Here is a 24,033-nt window from a genome sequence, read left to right on the forward strand (position 1 = left end):
TGCAAAAAAGAAGTAACGGGACGCGGCCGGACTTTGGGCGCGGCCGTGAACTTTGGACCGAGAAAGAAGGTGCCACGTCTCGGCAGCGGTGCGGCACACAAACATGCCGCATGCGTCTCCGCGATCAGCGGGACGGCAGCATCAGGCTGGACGGCGGCGGGAAGCAGTGCGTCAAGGACAAGAGGGTCAATTAGGAACCATGGACTTTGGACCCGATGTGGAGAGTTTTGGCGGGCCGTGTGCAAAAGGGAAATAATATTAGAATTTTGTGGGGTTTTTTTTTGTATTTGAGATTGTACTTTATAACGATAAAGAAAATGAAATAATCAAAAATATTTATAATCAAAAATATTCATATATACAAATATGTTATTATCTATGTATGGCCATACTAAGAGAGATTATGAAATAAAAAGTTTTAGTCTATCCTTATGAACTATTTGCTTTTTGTTTTTGTCATTAACTATTATAACATTATTTTTATCTCCTATTTCCATTACTTTATACGGACCAGTATATTTATAATCAAACTTATGAGCGGTTTCGTTTCTTAAAAATAATTTATGTCCTACTGATATATCTATATTGTTTACTTTTTGATCGTATAGTACCTTGTTTTTATTATTATGCTCTTCTATCATTATCCTAGCTCTTGTATATGCTACATCTAATCTATATTTAGAAGAGCATATCATTATCCTTGTTTTTTTATATGCTAATTCTAATCAATATTTACTTTCTTTAGCATAATCATCTATATTTTATATTTTTTCTATGCTATCTCTTCTATTAAATTGTTTTGATAAAATACTTGTTTTACGAAATACAAGCTCATATGGACAATAATTACGTGCCATAGAGTGGTGTTGAAACAAAAGACAAAATATTGAAGTCATACGTCCCAATCAGTTTTATCAACCGATATATAAGATAAATTCATTAAAAGTTCTATGACTTCTTTCTATTGTTCCAACTGTCTGGCGGTGGTTTGCTGTATATGTATATTTTTTAATTTTAAATATTTGCACAAATTGTCTATAATGGAATTCTTGTATTCTGTTCCTATGTCCGTAATGAACGTCTTCATTGGACCGTACTTCAGGATAAAAGATTCAAATATTGCTTTAGCAACAGTATTAGCATTCTTATTTGGATAAGTAAAAAGTTAGTTTAGTCACATATTAAAGTGACTGCATACTCGTTGCCATTTTCTGATTTTGGTAGTGGAGCAATAGTGTCCACTATCACTCTGTCGAAAACATTTATGAGTGTGTCTGTTATTGTTAGTGGGGTCTTACTTTGTTTAGTTATTTTAACTTTCTGGCATTTTTGACATTTTCGTATGTACTCAGTGAAGTCACGAGTCTATTCTTCAAAAAATAATGTCTTTTGATTTTTGCTAAAGTTTTTGAAATGCCAGTATGACCTCCTTGTTTGGGATCGACATGGAAGTTTATCTTTTAGGGTCACCGGGTTCAGTAGCGCTACTCTTAATGTTTTCGATATTTTATTGCCCAACAATTTGAAATTATCTATTAAATCAAACATTCTTTTTGCACAATTTTGTTATGTGCCGGGAATATTCGGCGAACTTTTCAATGAATCGTCTATAATAATTGTAAAAAGCTACAAAACGTCTATCGCTGTCCGCATTGTGCGGCAGTGGGTAATTCTTGATGACGTCATATTTCTTGTCATCTGGAAGTATTCACTTATCTGTGCATTTATGACCAACATAAGTCACCTCATGCATAAAAAAGGAACATATTTTTGGATGTAACTTTAGGTTGTATTCCCTGCATTTCTCAAGAAAATCTATTAAGTTTTTTTGGAACAACCTATAACATTAAGTCAACCATAAAAAGTAATGCTTGTGTAGCTTCTAATCCGGAGAATGCTATAATCATCATCCTTTGAAATGAATAAGGCGCTATTTTTCAACCGAAAGATAATCTATACGAGCCATTGCTCGTTCAAAATGACGTTATATCTCGTTAACTTTTTTCGAGTTAAATTTGGTGACCCTAGTTGATCTAAAATGTCTTCAATGCTAGGGATTAAAATTAATCAATAATTTTTTTTATTTGACAATAATCAATCACTAATCGCCATTTCTTTGAATCTGAAGCGGAAGATCATTTTTTGGGGACAAGTAATATTGGGCTATTATATTCAGATACAGAAGGTTCGGCTATTCCGCTGGGGATTAATTTTCCTACTTGCCTCTGTATTTCTTTCACCTGACTGTGTGGGCTTCTATAATTTTTCAAGTATACTGGTTCATCACCCTTTAATCTCAGTTTCTGTTTGTAAAAATTATTTGAACTTATTCGTTCTGTTTCGTATCCTAGTATATCACTGTATTTGGTGCATAAGCTTGAGGAGAAGGAAAGTTCTTTGATAGTTGAGATAATACAGACTTTTCTCTATATTCATTATTAGTTTTGACTACATCGTAGTTCGAAAGTGATGGATTGTAGTCTAATAGACAGTTGTATTTCTTTATGAAGTCGATTCGCAATATTCCATCGCATGAAAAAGCAAAATTTGAATCTACGATATAAAAGTAGTGTTGGATTATATATTTAGTTGTCTGTATCTCAATAGATGTTAACCCTTTTGATTTTGTAACCTCCTGACTTATTCCTTTTATATCTATTATATAGTTAACGTTTATGTCATGATAGACATTAGAATTTTCTATGATTATTGAAATGTCTGCACCAGTGTCTACTAAAAACACAACTTCTTTTCCTGTGGATACGTTAGTAAAAGTGACAAATATATTCCGACTTAGATTAATTGCATGAACCATTACATTTTCTACTGTTGGTTACTTAAAGGGTCTTAAGAGTTTCCCAATGTATTTTGGGATACTCTCACATGGTTATTGATGTTATTGCTATTGTGGCCTCGATTTCTGTTACCACGTCCTCGATTGTTTCTTCTGTATTGACCTCTTCCATTGTTATTATAATGGGAACTGTTGTAGTTGTTATAATTATTATTACTTTGAGCCGAGCTAATTTCTAGATAACTTTGACAGACCCGAGATAAATTCGTGGTCAGCTATTTTTGTCAACCAGGCCTCCAAATTATTCCCAACCAGATCAATTTCACGCAGTCCGCATCAAACGGATGCTGTAAACATACAAGCTTATACTGTAAGCATCTGAGTCCCAAGCGAGCCCTGAGTTCGCTACCGTAAAGAAGAGATCCACAAAAGCGAGCCTCAAGTTCGCCAACGTAAACAAAAAGATCCCCAAAGCGGTCCCTAAATTCCGCTAATGTAAACACCAATTTCCAAACAAACACCAATTTAGTACTCCAATTGCAATATCCAATTTTTCGACTCTCTTGAGTTATTCTCAATTCTTGGAGACAAATCTCTGTAGCCGAAGTTTGGTTATTGATCATTGATCGAGCAGAACAAATTTAAAAAATATAAAAGAGCAGTGAATTAAATAAGTTCAACCTGTCGATAAATTATAATAGTGAATAAGTGATTAATCAAAATAAAAAATAAATTCTTTTAATTAATTCATAAGTGAGAAACTTAATTTGCATACCCAAAACTATGAAACAGTAATTTAATAAGAAGAATTTCTTAAAATACATTTTGTAATTAAAGGGAAGCATTTATAAACTTTTCATCGGGTAAAATTTTTAAAAATGAATTATTACAAGCCCGAAAAATGTTATGTAATCCGCTATCTATTATTACAGCAAAATGGGATCACATTTTATAATAGAGGGAAGGAAACATGCTTTCACTAGCCAACATTTCTATACCCCTGCTATTCGGTACCGTAGAAGAATTGTAGGTCGAAGGCTTTCCGATTTTCATAAAATCTAAAACTAACTACGGAAATAGTAAGATGCCGTCTCATTTCAATTTACTACCTTATACGTTTTCAGAAAATGAAACTTAACGGTATATGTATTATTTTGGCATTAATTATCGACCTTTCCTATTGCAGCTGTAGCATTACTACCTGTAATTTAAATACGACTTTTGGGAGGGTTTCATCTTAAAAGCTTCAAAATTGAGAGACTAGTTTGCGTATAAACTTTATGGGTTCGGAAACTTGTTATTCACTGCGTGGCAAACTTTTCAATGAAGTTATTGTTATGCAATGGTGTGACCAAAACTTCTGATATCAAACAAAAACACCCCTTAACAAGATAGGAAGATAACTTCGGCACGCCGAAGTTTGTATACCCTTGCAGTTATAAAAAATAATCAATAATTTTATTAAATTGAATTCGAAATTCTTAAAAATATAAAAATTTATATTCCCAATATTATAAGACAATATGTCAAAAAGACCCAAAGCTATAATTTGTTTCACATTATTGTCCATTAATTATCCGATCGTTCCTATGACAGCTATATGATATAGTCGTTCGATTTTGATCAAATTTAACTCGAAATTCAAAATCAAATAAAAATTTTTATTTCCAAGCGTAGGAGGTTGTAAGTTTAAAAACACCGAAGATATTATTTTTCAATATTATTTTACCACTAATTTTCCGATTGTTCCTATGTGAGCTATATGACTAAGTCTTCCGATTTTGATAAAATTTAATTCGAAATTCAGGTCTAATTTAAAAATGTTATATCCAAGCTTAGAAGGTTATATGTTAAAAAACACCGAAGGTATATATTTTTTAAAATTTTTTTCCCCGATAGTTCCTATGGGACCTATAAGATATAGTTGTCCGATCCGGCTGGTTTCGACTTATATACTACCTGCAATAGAAGGAGGACTTTTGTGAAAGTTTCAGCCCGATAGCTTTAAAACTGAGAGACTAGTTTGCGTAGAAACGGACGGACAGACGGACATGGCTAGATCGACTCGTCTTGTGACGCTGAAAAAGAATTTATATACTTTATTGGGTCGGAAACGTCTCCTTCACTGCGTTGCAAACTTCTGACTGGAATTATACCCTCTGCAAGGGTATAAAAATACAAGAAAGAAAGTTAACTTCGGCAAGCCGAAGTTTATATACCCTCGCAGTTGTAAAAAATAATCAATAATTTTATTAAATTGAATTTGAATTTCTTAAAAATATAAAAATTTGTATTCCCAATATTATAAGACAATATGTCAAAAAGCCCCAAAGCTATAATTTGTTTCACATTATTGTCCATTAATTATCCGATCGTTCCTATGACAGCTATATGATATAGTGGTCCGATTTTGATAAAATTTAATACGAAATTCAGGACTAATTTAAAAATGTTATATCCAAGCTTAGAAGGTTATGTGTTAAAAAACACCGAAGGTATAATTTTTTTACAATTTTTTTCCCCGATAGTTCCTATGGGACCTATAAAATATAGTTGTCCGATCCGGCTGGTTCCGACTTATATACTACCTGCAATAGAAGGAAGACTTTTGGGAAAGTTTCAGCCCGATAGCTTCAAAACTGAGAGACTAGTTTGCGTAGTAACGGACAGACAGACGGACGGATAGACGGACGGACAGTCGGACATGGTTAGATCGACTCGTCTTGTGACGAATTAATTGAATTCGAATTTCTTAAAAATATAAAAATTTATATTCCCAATATTATAAGATAATATGTCAAAAAGCCCCAAAGCTATAATTTGTTTCATCAATTATCCGATCGTTCCTATGACAGCTATATGAAATAGTCGTCCGATTTTAATAAAATTTTATTTGAAATTCAGAACTAATTATAAAATGTTATTTTTAAGCTAATAAAGTTATATGTTAAAGAACACCAAAGATATAATTTTCATTTCATGTTTTCCTGTGATATAGAAATCTGATTTCGATATAATTCGCTAATTAACAATAGGAATATTAGTGGTAAAATATATTTAAATATTATTTTACCACTAATATTCAGATTGTATTATATACTAATATATAATAATAATATATTTAAATATTATTTTACCACTAATATTCCGATTGTTCCTATGGGAGCTATATGGTTAAGTCGTCCGATTTTGATAAAATTTATTTAGAAACGTTATATCCAAGCTTAGAAAGGTATATGTTACTATGGGAGTTTTAAGATATAGTGGTCCGATCCGGCTGGTTCCGACTTATATACAACACACAATAGAAAGAAGACTTTGGGAAACTTTCAGTTCGATAGCTTTATAACTGAGAGCCTATTTTGTGGAGAAACGGACGGACAGACGGACATGGCTACATCGACTCGTCTTGTGACGCTGATCAAGAATATATATACTCCTTCACTGCGTTGCAAACTTCTGACTGGAATTATTATACCCTCTGCAATGGTATAAAAAAGAACAACCATTAATTTTTACAAACAAAGATTAAAAAAAAAAACAAGAGAAAACGCTTAAATGGACGCCATCGTCTTTCATACTATATTCCCATAACTCATCTAAGAATGAGGTGGAGACGTAAATATGCCACGAAGCGACTGTTTAAAATTGCACACCCACAACGGCACCACCTATCGTTTTTTAGTTGCTTAAAACTTTTTAATGTATTGAAATATTCAGAAATTATGGCGCAAGACAGATTTAAAATTGCAATATTTTTGCAATGTCCCAGAGCCTCATGAATCTAAATGCCGAGTTCTTACTTCCTAGCTTTTATAGTTTAAGATACCGATGGACAGATAGACAGTCAGACGGACATGACTTCATCTTCTAGGCTAGTGATCGAAATTAAGAATATAATAAATATGGGGTCGGAAACGCTTCAATTTTTCGATTACATACTATTCTACGAATCTAGTTACTAGGTAGAGGAGATTAAAAAATAAGTAAAGAAATTTAAATGGTTTTTCTTGGTCAGAAGACGTGCACCGACAAAGAAGTCTGTCCAGATGACAAGATACATAACGTCTTAAAATAAACTATCTGGTTCTACATGATTCAGACAGGCGATTTGTTTAATATGTCATGTTAAAGAAGATTCATTAAAAACTTCGACTGCCGATTATTCACGACACATAGCCAAATTATTATATTATATAAAAAGAATGTTCCTTTTGAGCGATCTTTGAATGCCGATGTGCATTCTATTATCTTATGGAGCTTTATTACAGTACCCTGATTTCCGAAAAGTACAAGATCAGGATAATTTAGATTCGTATGCAGTTGTAGGCGAAACAACCGACGTCTAAAAGCCGAAATAGCTAAGATAATATTTATTTTCAACAGCTTGAAGCGTATTACTCTGGTGAAACATAGGAAAACCCTGCGAGTAAAGTGAATTAACAACTATTTGAGAAACAGGAAATTTAATCAAAATGAACGATGTCAACACCAAGTATTTGGCAATTAATGGAATAGTTGTAAATATTTGTTGTTATGTTGTTAATCGATGATTTTAAATTAGCTAGACCATCGGTTGTGGTTGCTTTAGTCGTCTTTATTCCAATGAATCTTGGTTCTCTTAACCTAAGGCTTGCTAGCTGTTGGCCCAGCGGCAGAGCAACCGTTTTATATATTTTATATATAAATAAAGTAACAATATGTAAAAAGGGCAGAGGGAGAGAGAGTTATGCTGACTCGGCTCTAAGCGCGGTATGCTAAGAGTGCCAATCATTTTACGTTTGCACTTGAAATGGTTGTGGGCACTTGGCACGCTGTTGGTGAGTGACAAAGGCAATGCCCTATTTATATTATTGGCATAACAACAAAATATTGTGACTTCGGCTAACAAAGTGTTGCCGCTCAATATTTATGTTATGCGATAAGAACGCATATTGGCATACATTACATCTTCCTCCTTTTAAAAAATAACGTAATTTCAAGAAGTTATTTTAATTCTTATTATCTATAATATTAAAAATTTTGTTTTGTGTTTTTTTTATTTGTATGTGAGATTGTACTTAATAACGATAAAGAAAATAAAATGATCAAAAATATTTACATAATAATAATAAATAAAAATATTCGTGTATATAGTGACATATTCACATATTTATTTATGTACCAAAAAATAAGAATATGCAGCGCAGGCGATCCCACGCTGAATCAATGTAAGCAATCCACATCCGGAGCAGGCGACGCCGATCTTCAAGAACATAAACAATTCTTGCAATTAATAAGTGTCGCACTCTTACTCTCAAATTATTGTATACAATCAATATCCCAAACGGGCGACTTCGCTCCCAAACTTATGTACAATCCATATCCCAATCGCTCTCAAACTTTTGTAAGCAAAGGGCAGAACAAAAAAGATTTTTGTCACAAGAAATTAGTCTTAAGCTGAGTTAATTTGAATATAGACATGAAACTAAATGTTCGTTAATTTATTCTTCTTAGCGTTGTCCTTAGTCAACTGACGGGACATTCGACTCATTAAATTAATAAACAATTTTACTGGCGCAGTCGGTAGGATACAAAAAGTAAAAAGAACCTCGAGTGAAAAGTAAAATCAATTTTATAAATCAGTTCTCGATTAACAATTACGCGACCCTTCAACTTGGATTATAATCGTGGCGCTAAACGACAAAAATCTTGCTAAAGCACGTCGGCAAGTTAAAGATATCATGCCATTTGAGGGTGATCGAGACTCCCTCTATACCTTCATCAGCAGAGTAGACTATGTAAATTCACTCTACCAAACTAAAGATGTTCGACAACAGAGGATTCTACTTGAAGCTATCGAAAGAAACTTAGAGCGACACGTAACACGATCATTGGGCCTTCCGAACATCGAAGATTGGCCTACCCTTATCGAGACTAATTGCAGAATTTAAGCCGCAGACACCGAACTACAAACTACTGGAGAACTTCAGGGAGAAAACTTATAAGGGAAATCTGAGACCATTCTGCGAAGAAGCGGAAAGACGACGTAACTACTTATTTCAAAATTGCATCTGGAAGGTAACCAATCAGATTTTCCTTTTTATGTGCATGCGAATAAAGATTCCATTAAAATACTGATTAAAAAATTAGCAGTACAATTATTTACTATTGGCTCATCATGATATTGCAGACTTAAGATCATTAATTACTATTGCACAAAATGAGGGAATATATGAAGAACATATTAATTTTGAATTGAATAAAAATACAGAAAACCGTAATATAAAATGCAAACCCTACTCAGAATTCGAAATCACACAAATTTAATACAAATACCCAAATCTCATATCAACCAAGTTAACCACAATATTCCCAACCATTCCAACCTAGTTACAGATTCCTTACAACCGAGCTATGTGGCACGTAACAAATCATTTCGGTCCCAGCCAATACATTCCAATAAAATTCAAACTCCTCAAACAGCACATTTTAAAGGAAATACATACTCTCAACAGCAACAACCCTCCACATCTAAAAACACTAACTTCCCGGTTACCAAGCGACTAAGATCATCGGACAGTGAGCAAACTAAAATGTCTAATGACGAAATGAGATTTCAAGACGTCCACGAATACGAAGAATTACAAAAAATTATTATGAACAACAGTATTACAATCAATAGAATGGGTTGATTAATGAAGAGCAACTACAGGTACAATCCATCCAAAATACAAATGATCAAAATCAAAATAGCTCAGAGCCAAACGAAAATTTTCGGTTAACACCCCGGACAACACCAGTACATAGAAATAGCATACAAAGGTTGAACATACAAATGCCTTATAGACACAGGATCCACAATAAATATGATCAATGAAAATATATTTCATCTTCCTATACAAAATACTAGATGTGAAGTTTTGACATCGAATGTTACCCAGCAATAGTATTTTTAAAACAAATGAACCATTTTATGCACACAGTTTTTCTAATAATTACGATATACTGATTGGCAGAAAATTGTTGAAAAATGCACAATCAATTATAAATTATAAAAATAGCACAGTAACCCTTTTTAATAAAACATACAAATTAAAAACATACATAATTAATTAATTACTTCAAAATCAGTAAAAGACCAAAATTTTTATATTCAAAAGGCACCAGAAACAAATAAAAATTCAGCTCAGGAATCAATAAAAAATAGATTTTGAATTATTTCGATTAGATCACCTAAATCAGGAGGAAACTACAAGGTTGAAAGGTTTATTAAATAAATTCAAAAATCTTTAATATGAAGGAGGAGACAATCTAACATTTACAAACACCATTAAACACGTACTAAATACAACAACAACGAAATTGAAGTCGAAAACCAAGTGCAAGAAATGCTTAATCAGGGATTAATTAGAGAAAGTAATTCACCATACAATAGTCCTACCTGGGTAGTACCAAAAAAAACTATATAGGAAACTCAATGAAATGACCATCCTTGACAGATATCCAATACCGAGTGTGAACGAAATCTTCGGTAATCAGGAAAATGCCAATATTTTACTACTATTGATTTAGCAAAGGGATTTCATCAAATGGAAATGGACCCAGAATCAATATCTAAAACTGCATTTTCCACCAAAAGCGGTTATTATAAATACCTCCGAATGCCATTTGGTCTTTTCAAAGGACTTTGAGTAATATCCTTTGACTGTTGCTTAACAAACACTGTTTAGTCTATTTAGATGATATTATAATTTTTTCCACGTCCCTTACCGAACATTTAAATTCATTACAACTATGTTTTTCCAAACTTCCAGAAGCTAATCTAAAATTGCAGTTGGTCACATCGTAACCCCTAATGGCATAAAGCCAAACCCCCTTAAAGTTAAAGCCATAGTTTCATATCCAATTGCAACGAAAGTAAAAGAGATCCGAGCATTCCTTGGATTAACTGGCTATTATCGTAAATTTATCCCAAACTACGTAGACATAGCCAAGCCCATGACCAGATGTTTAAAAAAGGAGCAAAGATAGATACACAAAATCTCGACTACATAAAAGGATTCAAAAAACGAATTCTTCAATTACCCAATTTCGAAAAAAAATTCACTTTAACCACAGATGCCAGTAATTTAGCCCTTGGAGCCGTGATTTCTCAAAATGGCCATCCTATATCTTTATTAGCAGAACACTCAATGGACACGAATTAAATTTCAGTGCTATCGCCATAGTTTGGGCCATTAAAACTTTTCGACATTATTTACTAGGACGACATTTTCTCATTGCTAGTGACCATCAACCTCTTAGATGGCTGCATACATTAAAAGAACCGAATGCCAAATTACAGAGATGGAGAGCTAAATTAAACAAATACCAATTTAACATCGACTATATTAAAGAGAAGGAAAATTCAGTTGATGATGCATTATCAAGAATTAAAATTGAAAAAAATCATCATAGTGAAGTTACTCAATTTAGTGCAGAAGACAACAGCAATCTTATTCTTTAAACAGAAAAACCAATAAACTATTTCAAGAAACAAAAAATTTTCATTAAATCTGATAAAAATAAAGTAGAGAATTCAACAATATTTGGTAACTCCATTATCCCAATTAAATTATAATGAAATGACATTTGAAAAGGCCAAACAGATTTGACTTGATTATTTTATTCATAAAAACATTTCCATTTTTATTGAGAACGATGTAGATTTTGAACTTATTCAAAGAGCACACAAAGAAATTATTAATACCACCTACACTAAAGTAATTCTTTACTTTTTAAAGAATGTTTGTTCATATGCCGAATTTCAAGAAATTATACTTTAATCACATGAAAAACTCTTACATCCTGGTTTACAGAAAATGACAAAATTATTTAAAGAAAACCACTTCTTTCCCAATACCCAATTATTAATTCAGAACAAAATAAATGAATGCAATCTGGCTAAAACGTTACACAGAAACACAAAAATGCCTTTTAAAATAACACCCAACCCTGAACATTGTAGAGACAAATTTGTAGTAAATATTTATTCATCTGAGGGAAAACATTACATCAGTTGCATTGACATTTATTTTAAATTCGCTACACTTGAACAAATTAAAACAAAGGAATGGATAGAATGCAGGAACTCGCTAATGCGTATTTTTAATCAGTTAGGTAAACCCAAATTACTAAAGACATACAGAGATGGAGCTTTCTCCTGCTTGACTCTTAAGCGATGGCTTAAAACAGAAGGAATTGAATTACAACTCTATACGGCAAAAAACGGCGTAGCAGACGTCGAAAGACTTCATAAAACAATAAATAACACAAGAAAGGAAGTTAACTTTTGGCAAGCCGAAGTTTATATACCCTTGCCGTTATAAGAAATAATCATCTTTAGTAAATAATATTTTTATATTATTATCCCACTAATTTCCCGATTGTTCTTATGACAGCTATATGATATAGTCGTCTGATTTTGATAAAATTTAATTCGAAATTCAGAACTAATTAAAAAATATTATTTTCGAGCTAAGGAGATTATATGTCAAAAAGCACCAAAGCTATAATTTGGTCTATATTATTTTCCCACCAATTTTTGGATCGTTTCTATGACAGCTATATGATATAGTCTTCCGATTTTGATAAAATTTAATTCGAAATTCAGAAGTAATTAAAAAATGTTATTTCCCAGCTTAGAAGGTTATATGTTAAAACAAAAAGGAGGTTAACTTCGGCAAGCCGAAGTTTGTATACCCTTGCAGCTATAAAAAATAATCAATAATTTATTATATTGAATTCGAAATGCATAAAAATATAAAAATGTATATTCCCAATATTATAAGATAAAATGTCAAAAAGCCCCAAAGCTATAAATTGTTTGTTAAATGATATATATATAACTTTTCAATATTATTTTACCACTAATTTTCCGATTGTTCCTATGGGAGATATATGATATAGTCGTCCGATTTTGATAAAATGTATTTCGAAATTCAGAACTAATTTAAAAATGTTATATCCAAGCTTAGAAATTTATATGTTAAAAAAACACGAAAGATATAATTTTTTTTAATTTTTTCCCCGTCAGTTCCTATGGGAACTTTAAGGTATATTTTTCCGATCCGGCTGGTTCCGACTTATATACTACCTGCAATAGAAAGAAGACTTTTGGGAAAGTTTCAGCCCGATAGCTTCAAAACTAAGAGACTAGTTTGCGTAGGAACGGACAGACAGACGGACGGACATGGCTAGATCGACTCGCCTAGAGACGCTGATCAAGAATATATATACTTTATGGGGTCGAAAACGTTTCCTTCACCGCGTTGCAAACTTCTGACTGAAATCATTATACCCTCTGCAAGGGTATAAAAATCCGAATAGTCAATTCAACCGATGATAAAGAAGTAAAATTAAGCAAGATAAAAAAAATCCTTTACACATACCACCATAAAATTAAATATGACACTACTGGACAAACACCTGCTCAAATATTCTTATATGCTGGGCATCCAATATTAGACTCTCAAAATATTAAAGAAAGGAAAATAGATAAACTAAATCAAGATCGACAGGAACTTAACATTGACACTATATACAGAAAAGGACCAATTCAAAAGGGTAAACAGAAAATCCATTTAAAGCAAATAAAAATTTAGAAAAAATAGACGAAGACCATTACAAAATTACTTACCGAAATAGAGAAACCAAATACTACAAAACACAATTTAAGAAACAAAAGATAACTAATGCCGTTAAACTCCCACAGGAACCTTCTATACAATGATGTTGTTTCTATTATTCACCACGGGCCACACTCAACAAATTCAAATAACCAACCCAGTTTCCGACCTTGGCTATTTACTCTTCTCAAGCATTCCAATTCAAATACCGGTAGAGTTTGAACATCACTGTTTAAGAATTAATTTAACGGAAATCAATATCATCACAAATTCTTTTGGTAACAAAATCACAGATTCGCCCAGAATGAAATAATTGTACAATAATTACAGAAACTACGAAAATAACCGCAATAGTATTGACACGCTTGTTTATGAAGTCATGTACTCATAGTGAATACATAGAAATGGGCATGCAACTTTCCCGCCATGGACTTTTTACAGAAGGTTCGGCTATTCCGCTGGGGATTAATTTTCCTACTTGCCTCTGTATTTCTTTCACCTGACTGTGTGGGCTTCTATAATTTTTCAAGTATACTGGTTCATCACCCTTTAATCTCAGTTTCTGTTTGTAAAAATTATTTGAACTTATTCGTTCTGTTTCGTATCCTAGTATATCACTGTATTTGGTGCATAAGCTTGAGGAGAAGGAAAGTTCTTTGATAGTTGAGATAATACAGACTTTTCTCTATATTCATTATTAGTTTTGACTACATCGTAGTTCGAAAGTGATGGATTGTAGTCTAATAGACAGTTGTATTTCTTTATGAAGTCGATTCGCAATATTCCATCGCATGAAAAAGCAAAATTTGAATCTACGATATAAAAGTAGTGTTGGATTATATATTTAGTTGTCTGTATCTCAATAGATGTTAACCCTTTTGATTTTGTAACCTCCTGACTTATTCCTTTTATATCTATTATATAGTTAACGTTTATGTCATGATAGACATTAGAATTTTCTATGATTATTGAAATGTCTGCACCAGTGTCTACTAAAAACACAACTTCTTTTCCTGTGGATACGTTAGTAAAAGTGACAAATATATTCCGACTTAGATTAATTGCATGAACCATTACATTTTCTACTGTTGGTTACTTAAAGGGTCTTAAGAGTTTCCCAATGTATTTTGGGATACTCTCACATGGTTATTGATGTTATTGCTATTGTGGCCTCGATTTCTGTTACCACGTCCTCGATTGTTTCTTCTGTATTGACCTCTTCCATTGTTATTATAATGGGAACTGTTGTAGTTGTTATTATTATTATTACCCGAGATAAATTCGTGGTCAGCTATTTTTGTCAACCAGGCCTCCAAATTATTCCCAACCAGATCAATTTCACGCAGTCCGCATCAAACGGATGCTGTAAACATACAAGCTTATACTGTAAGCATCTGAGTCCCAAGCGAGCCCTGAGTTCGCTACCGTAAAGAAGAGATCCACAAAAGCGAGCCTCAAGTTCGCCAACGTAAACAAAAAGATCCCCAAAGCGGTCCCTAAATTCCGCTAATGTAAACACCAATTTCCAAACAAACACCAATTTAGTACTCCAATTGCAATATCCAATTTTTCGACTCTCTTGAGTTATTCTCAATTCTTGGAGACAAATCTCTGTAGCCGAAGTTTGGTTATTGATCATTGATCGAGCAGAACAAATTTAAAAAATATAAAAGAGCAGTGAATTAAATAAGTTCAACCTGTCGATAAATTATAATAGTGAATAAGTGATTAATCAAAATAAAAAATAAATTCTTTTAATTAATTCATAAGTGAGAAACTTAATTTGCATACCCAAAACTATGAAACAGTAATTTAATAAGAAGAATTTCTTAAAATACATTTTGTAATTAAAGGGAAGCATTTATAAACTTTTCATCGGGTAAAATTTTTAAAAATGAATTATTAAAAGCCCGAAAAATGTTATGTAATCCGCTACCTATTATTACAGCAAAATGGGATCACATTTTATAATAGAGGGAAGGAAACATGCTTTCACTAGCCAACATTTCTATACCTCTATACCTCTATGTGAAACAAGAAAGGAAGTTAACTTCGGCAAGCCGAAGTTTGTATACCCTTGCAGTTATAAGAAATAATCAATAATTTTATTAAATTGTATACCCTTGCAGTTATAAGAAATAATCAACTTTAGTAACACCGAGTGAAATATTTAAGGATTGTTACTGACTTCAGTGGTATTAAATAAAACATTATTTCATTCTTTTTGTCAGATCATTTTTTTGACATCAATACGTTAGAGTAGTCCGATTTTTATCAAATTAAATTCGAAATTCTTAAGAATAAAAAATAATATTATAAGATAATATGACAAAAAGCTCCAAAGCTATAATTTGTTTCATATTATTTTCCCACCATTTTTCCGATCGTTTCTATGACAGCTATATGATATAGTCGTCCGAGTTTGATCAAATTTAAATCGAAATTCAAAACCAATTTAAAAATGTTATTTCCAAACGTAGGAGGTTATATGTTCAGAAACATTGAAGGTATAATTTTTATACCCTTGCAGAGTATAATAATTTCAGTCAGAAGTTTGCAACGCAGTGAAGGAGACGTTTCCGACCCCATAAAGTATATATATTTTTGATCAGCGTCACAAGACGCGTCTAGCCATGTCCGTCTGTCCCTCCGTCTTTCCGTCCAGTTCTACCCTAGTCTCTCAGTTTTGAAGCTATCGGGCTGAAACTTTTCCAAAAGTCTTCTTTCTTTTGCAGGTAGTATATAAGTCGGAACCAGCCGGATCGGACAACTATATCTTAAAGATCCCATAGGAACTATCGGGGAAAAAATTTTAAAAAAATTATATCTGTGGTGTTTTTAAACATATACCTTTCCTAGCTTGACTATAACATTTTTAAATTCATTTTGAATTTCGAATTAAACTTTATCTAAATCGGAAGACATAATCATATAGCTCCCATAGGTACAATCGAAAAATTAGTGGTAAAATAATATTTAAAAATTATATCTTCGGTGTTTTTTTACATATAACCTCCTACGCTTGGAAATAACATTTTTAATTTCGTTTTAAATTTCGTATAAAATTTTATCAAAATCGGATGACTATATCATATAGTTGCCATAGGAATGATCGGAATATTAGTCGGAAAACAGGAATTGAAAATGATATCTTTGGTGTTCTTTAACATATAACTTTATTAGCTTAAAAATAACATTTTATAATTAGTTCTGAATTTCGAATTAAATTTTATAAAAATCGGACGACTATATAATATAGCTGTCATAGGAACGGTCGAATAATTGTTGGGAAATAATATGAAACAAATTATAGCTTTGGGGCTTATTTTTATATTCTTAAGAATTATGAATTCAATTTAATGAATTTAATTTAATAAAATTATTGATTATTTTTTACAACTGCAAGGGTATATAAACTTCGGCTTACCGAAGTTAACTTCTTTTCTTGTTTTATATTATTTTACCACTAATTTTCCGATCGTTCCCAAGGAGCTATATTATATAGTCGTCCGATTTTGATAAAATGTAAATCCAATAAAAAAATCCAAAGATATAATTTTTTTAATTTTTACCCCGAAAGTTCCTATGAGAGCTTTAAAATATATATATCCGATCCGGCTGGTTCCGACTTATATACTACACACAATAGAAAGAAGACTTTGGGAAACTTTCGATAGCTTTATAACTGAGAGCCTATTTTGTGGAGAAACGGACGGACAGACATGGCTAGATCGACTCGTCTTGTGACGCTGATCAAGAATATATATACTTTATGGGGTCGGAAACGTCTGCTTCACTGAGTTGCAAACTTTTGACTGAAATTATTATACCCTCTGTAATAGTATAAAAAGAACAACCATTAATTTTTACAAACAAAGATTCAAAAAAAAAACAAGAGAAAACGCCTCAATCGACACCATCGTCTTTCATACTATATTCCCGTAACTCATCGAAAAATGAGTTGGATGTGTAAATATGCCACGAAGCGACTGTTTAAAATTGCACACCCACAACGGCACCACCTATCGTTTTTAAGTTGCTTAATACTTTTAATGTATTTAAATATTCAGAAATTATGGCGCAGGACTGATTTAAAATTGGAATAAACTTGCAGTGTCCCAGAACCTCATGAATCTAAATGCCGAGTTCTTACTTCCTAGCTTTTATAGTTTAAGATAACTCAGCGTTCATACCGATGGACAGATAGACAGTCAGACGGACATGGATTCATCTTCTAGGCTAGTGATCGAAAATAAGAATATAATAAATATGGGGTCGGAAACGCTTCATTTTTTCGATTACATACTATTCTACGAATCTAGTTGCTAAGTTGAGGAGATTAAAAAATAAGTAAAGAAATTTAAATGGTTTTTCTTGGTCAGAAGACGTGCAACGCCAAACAATACATAACGTCTTAAAACAAACTATCTGGTTCTACATGATTCAGACAGGCGATATGTTTAATATGTCATGTTAAAGAAGATTCATTAAAAACTTCGAATGCCGATTATTCACGACACATAGTCAAATTATTATATTATATAAAAAGAATGTTCCTTTTGAGTGATCGTTGAATGCCGATGTGCATTCTAATATCTTATGGAGCTTTATTACAGTACCCTGATTTCCGAAAAGTACAAGATCAGGATAATTTAGATTCGTATGCAGACAACGTGGTGAAACAAAAACTATTAAGAAACCGTTGTAGGCGAAACAACCGACGTCTAAAAGCCGAAATAGCTAAGATAATAGTAATTTTCAGCAGCTTGAAGCGTATTATTCTGGTGAAACATAGGAAAACACTGCGAGTAAAGTGAATTAAGAACTATTTTAGAAACAGGAAATTTAATAAAAATGAACGATGTTAACACCAAGTATTTGGAAATTAATGGACTAGTTGTAAATATTTGTATTTGTATCGGCATACCGCAAGCTTTAGTTCAATCGCATTTTAAATTAACTAGAGCATCGGTTGTGGTTGCTTTAGTCGTCTTTATTCCAATGAATCTTGGTTCTCTTAGCCTAAGGCTTCTCTTAGCCTTGTTGGCGCAGCTGCAGAGCAGCCGTTTTATATATTTTATATATAAGTAAAGTAACAATATGTAAAAAGGGCAGAGGGAGAGAGAGTTATGCTGACTCGGCTCTAAGCGCGGTATGCTAAGAGTGCCAATCATTTTACGTTTGCACTTGAAGTGGTTGTGGGCACTTGGCACGCTGTTGCTGAGTGACAAAGGCAATGCCCTATTTATATTATTGGCATAACAACAAAATATTGTGACTTCGGCTAACAAAGTGTTGCCGCTCAATATTTATGTTATGTGATAAGAACGCATATTGGGATACATTACATCTTCCTCCTTTTGAAAAATAACGTAATTTCAAGAAGTTGTGTTTTTTTTTTTGTATTTGAGATTGTACTTCATAACGATAAAGAAAATGAAATGATCAAAAATATTTATAATCAAAAATATTGATATATACATATATGTTATTATCTATGTATGGCCATACTAAGCGCGATTATGAAATAAAAAGTTTTAGTCTATCCTTATGAACTATTTGCATTTTGTTTTTGTCATTAACTATTATAACAATATTTTTATCTCCTATTTCCATTACTTTATACGGACCAGTATATTTATAATCAAACTTATGAGCGGCTTCGTTTCTTAAAAATAATTTATGTCCTACTGATATATCTATATTGTTTACTTTTTGATCGTATAGTACCTTGTTTTTAGTATTATGCTCTTCTATCATTATCCTAGCTCTTGTATATGCTACATCTAATCTATATTTAGAAGAGCATATCATTATCCTTGATATATTCATTAAAAGTTCTATGACTTCCTTCTATTGTTCCAACTGTCTGGCGGTGGTTTGCTGTATATGTATATTTTTTAATATTTAAATATTTGCACAAATTGTCTATAATGGAATTCTTGTATTCTGTTCCTATGTCCGTAATGAACGTCTTCATTGGACCGTACTTCAGGATAAAAGATTCAAATATTGCTTTAGCAACAGTATTAGCATTCTTATTTGGATAAGTAAAAAGTTAGTTTAGTCACATATTAAAGTGACTGCATACTCGTTACCATTTTCTGATTTTGGTAGTGGAGCAATAGTGTCCACTATCACTCTGTCGAAAACATTTATAAGTGTGTGTGTTTTTGTAAGTGGGGTCTTACTTTGTTTAGTTATTTTAACTCTCTGGCATTTTTGACATTTTCGTATGTACTCAGTGATGTCACGAGTCTATTCTTCAAAAAATAATGTCTTTTGATTTTTGCTAATGTTTTTGAAATTCCAGTATGACCTCCTTGTTTGGGATCGACATGGAAGTTAGGCTTCTTTATCTTTTTGTTTATCTATTAGGGTTACCGGGTTGAGTAGCGCTACTCTTAATGTTTTCAATATTTTATTGCCCATCAATTTGAAATTATCTATTAAATCAAAGATATTTTCACACGGTGCCACTTTGAGTTGGCTGATTTTATGTATAACTGTCTGGCGGTGGTTTGCTGTATATGTATATTTTTTAATATTTAAATATTTGCACAAATTGTCTATAATGGAATTCTTGTATTCTGTTCCTATGTCCGTAATGAACGTCTTCATTGGACCGTACTTCAGGATAAAAGATTCAAATATTGCTTTAGCAACAGTATTAGCATTCTTATTTGGATAAGTAAAAAGTTAGTTTAGTCACATATTAAAGTGACTGCATACTCGTTGCCATTTTCTGATTTTGGTAGTGGAGCAATAGTGTCCACTATCACTCTGTCGAAAACATTTATAAGTGTGTGTGTTTTTGTAAGTGGGGTCTTACTTTGTTTAGTTATTTTAACTCTCTGGCATTTTTGACATTTTCGTATGTACTCAGTGATGTCACGAGTCTATTCTTCAAAAAATAATGTCTTTTGATTTTTGCTAATGTTTTTGAAATGCCAGTATGACCTCCTTGTTTGGGATCGACATGGAAGTTAGGCTTCTTTATCTTTTTGTTTATCTATTAGGGTTACCGGGTTGAGTAGCGCTACTCTTAATGTTTTCAATATTTTATTGCCCATCAATTTGAAATTATCTATTAAATCAAAGATATTTTCACACGGTGCCACTTTGAGTTGGCTGATTTTATGTATAACGGCTTGCAGTTCAAGCCTTTTGAAAAATGGACCTAAACCTAGCATTCCATTGGTATATAAATCGCTAGCATCGTATCTTGTTGTAATTTTTATACCATGATTAAATAAACATATCATATCTTCTACATGCTTCTTTTACGTACTTCGTCATTGTTTATGACTTCATATACGTTGGGCCTAGAAGCTGTACCTAAAGATTGCGTAGGCAATTTATTTTCTTTATTTTCCGCTGGAATGTTTTGTCTATTCTGATATCTTATAGTGACTTTATTAATGTTGCCAGTTATATTTTGTACGTCTTTGGTGGTTATTCGTGATAACGGATTAGTGAACATTCTTTTTGCATAATTTTGTTATGTGCCGGGAATATTCGGCGAACATTTCAATGAATCGTCTATAATAATTGTAAAAAGCTACAAAACGTCTATCGCTGTCCGCATTGTGCGGCAGTGGGTAATTCTTGATGACGTCATATTTCTTGTCATTTGGAAGTATTCACTTATCTGTGCATTTATGACCAACATAAGTCACCTCATGCATAAAAAAGGAACATATTTTTGGATGTAACTTTAGGTTGTATTCCCTGCATTTCTCAAGAAAATCTATTAAGTTTTTTTGGAACAACCTATAACATTAAGTCAACCATAAAAAGTAATGCTTGTGTAGCTTCTAATCCGGAGAATGCTATAATCATCATCCTTTGAAATGAATAAGGCGCTATTTTTCAACCGAAAGATAATCTATACGAGCCATTGCTCGTTCAAATGACGTTGACCAAATTGAACTCGAAAAAAGTTAAAGGTCAAGACACGAAAAATATTTTGCTCCCCTAGTTGATCTAAAATGTCTTCAATGCTAGGGATTGGAAATTAATCAATAATTTTTTTTTTATTTGACATTCAATCACTAATCGCCATTTCTTTGAATCTGAAGCGGAAGATAATTTTTTTTGGACAAGTAATATTGGGCTATTATATTCAGATACAGAAGGTTCGGCTATTCCGCTGGGGATCAATTTTCCTACTTGCCTCTGTATTTCGTTCACCTGACTGTGTGGGCTTCATCACCCTTTAATCTCAGTTTCTGATTGTAATAATTTTTTGAAGTTATTCGTTCTGTTTCGTATCCTAGATAAGCATAAGCTTGAGAGCTGTAACCTAAATTGTGAAGAAAAGTTCTTTGATAGTTGAGATAATACAGACTTTTCTCTATATTCATTAAAATCAAAACTAATTTTGACTACTTCTTAGGTCCAAAGTGTTTCATATGCCAAGCTCTTTGTTCTGACTGCTTGATCTTTATTTGTAGTATTAAGTAATCTTATGAATGCATTTTTTGTTGTTGCTATTGTACTAGTTAATTTTTTTAATAACTTGGAATCTTGCTGGCAGAAGTATTGAGTTGTTGCCAGAACTGTATGTCATTGGTACATAAATTTGAAATTAAAGGTTATCTGGTCTGATTATTAGCCAGTCTTTAGATGGCTTGAAGTCTAATTGACAGTTGTATTTCTTTAGAAAGTCAATTCCATCGCATGGAATAGCAAAAAGTAAATCCACGATATGAAAGTCGTGTTGGATTATATATTTAGTTGTCTGTATCTCAAAAGATGTTAACCCTTTTGATTTTGTAACCTCCTAACAAATATATTCTGACTGAGATTAATTGCATGAACCATTACATTTTCTACTCTTGTGTATTTAGAGGGTCTTGTTTCCCAATGTATTTCGGATACTCTCACATGGTTATTGGTGTTTTTGCTATTGTGGCCTCGATTTGAGTTACTACGTCCTCGATTGTGTCCTCTGTATTGACCTCTTCCATTATTATTGTAATTGGAACTATTGTAGTTGTTATAATTATTATTACGACCATAAAAGCTACCACGTCCATGGTTTCCACCACGCTGAGAATAATTTATATAATAAAGGACAATATTTGGTTGTCCGGTTGTTCCGTGCAACTATTTACGAACTCGGATATGGCATGATTCAGGGCGTTGAAGATGCCAGCCTGCATGTCTTGCATGTCTGTCATTGCCCTAACTGCAGACTGTGTAGAAGCCAGAAGTTGCTAATTCAAGGGTTAGGACGTCCGTTATGTTCTCACTTTCTAGAGCTGTCGTCATCTGCTCAACCTCTGACGTGTATTGGTTAGCAGTTTCTGCTTTTTCATCAAATGCTGGTAAGGACTTTGATGAAGTGTTGATAAAATCAGTATTTGACTGTGCCATTGTAATAAATTTTTCTGTGCTCGAGCTAGTGTGTGAATGTGTAGAATTGTCCAAATCAGACATTAATATAGCTGGGATAGTGAGATTGTTTATTTCTAAGAATATTAGGTATTGATATATCGAGCTTGAACTTTTCCCTAAAAGTTGTCAAACTGGATCGTAGTGTGATCAAAAACAATGATCTTCATTAAACTTATCTCTGTTAATATATATTAGTATTCGTGCCTCATTAAAGCATTTAACTAATATTTCTACGTGTTTTCTAACAGTGGTTTTTTGTATCGGTATATTCTGGGTTATTAACTTATGCGGTTTGTCAAGTTCTGCTTTAATGTTTGATAATTCTTTTAATATTTATTCCATTCCATTATGTTATGGATATGAATTATTTCTTAGAAACCATTATAACAATTGCTCTACCTAAGATTGGATGTTCGTCTATTCTTGATTTAGCTTGCACACCCGAAATGGTCGTTATTTCTATTCCTTTTTGGGTTGCTGTGCTGTGAAAGAATGGTGAGGCATGACAGTTAAATGTATCTATATAAAGGATTTCAAACTATACACTAACAGGGGTTGTAGATATTAATTGCTGAACTCTTCTACTGAAATCTGGGTTCCTTATATATAATTTGCTTATGGCTCTTCGTGTATCCATACTTTAATATATTGTTTTAGGTTTACTTTATTTTATTTCCTTTCCTTGTTGTTTCTTATGAAATAAAATTTAATTTTATTTGTTTTTCATCATTAATATTTATTGTTTGTGCCTTGTTTTTTTTTTTTTGTTTTTTAATTTTGTTTTATGAAGCTTGTAAAATTTATGAAAGCAATTGGCGTACATAATGACAACAATTATTACTAGCAATATATTTACAAATTCCATTTCAATATTTTTCGGTTCAATATTATTTATTACGTTAGCAGTGGAATCCACTGACTTAACGTCTACTATATCCATTATTGTTTTGTTAAAATTATAATTGGAAGAAATACATTCTTCACTGAATTTACTTATCGAATTAATTCTCATTTATTCCATAAGGGCTTTTCTTATATATCTTTCTTTTGTTTTCTTTTACCTATAGTTTTGCATAGCTTACGGGCTACACTTCTAAACGAGCGAAAATGGTTCCGCACGACTTTGTTGTTTTATATTTAGTTTTAATATATATTGATGATCCGCATACTCTGCGTCAGCTGGTCATC

At 32.5% G+C, this 24,033-nt stretch overlaps 1 protein-coding gene across 34 annotated transcripts in view; it reads left to right on the forward strand.

The window, feature by feature from the left end:
• The window catches only part of LOC108035858 (scavenger receptor class B member 1), a 330,380-nt gene that overhangs the window by 111,023 nt on the left and 195,324 nt on the right, over positions 1-24,033 (forward strand). The window contains exon 6 of one of the 34 annotated variants that reach the window (XM_044091182.2): positions 11,932-11,954. The exons of 32 other annotated variants lie outside the window; for them this stretch is intronic. In XM_044091182.2, coding sequence (XP_043947117.1) covers positions 11,932-11,939 — 8 coding nt within the window. In that variant the 3' untranslated portion in view covers positions 11,940-11,954. Of the gene's footprint in view, positions 1-9,166; positions 11,364-11,931; positions 11,955-24,033 lie in introns of those variants that run through there. One more of the 34 variants, XM_044091179.2, reaches the window with a different exon arrangement.

Source organism: Drosophila biarmipes, unplaced genomic scaffold (genome assembly GCF_025231255.1).
Source record: "Drosophila biarmipes strain raj3 unplaced genomic scaffold, RU_DBia_V1.1 ptg000019l, whole genome shotgun sequence".
Lineage (NCBI taxonomy): Eukaryota > Metazoa > Arthropoda > Insecta > Diptera > Drosophilidae > Drosophila > Drosophila biarmipes.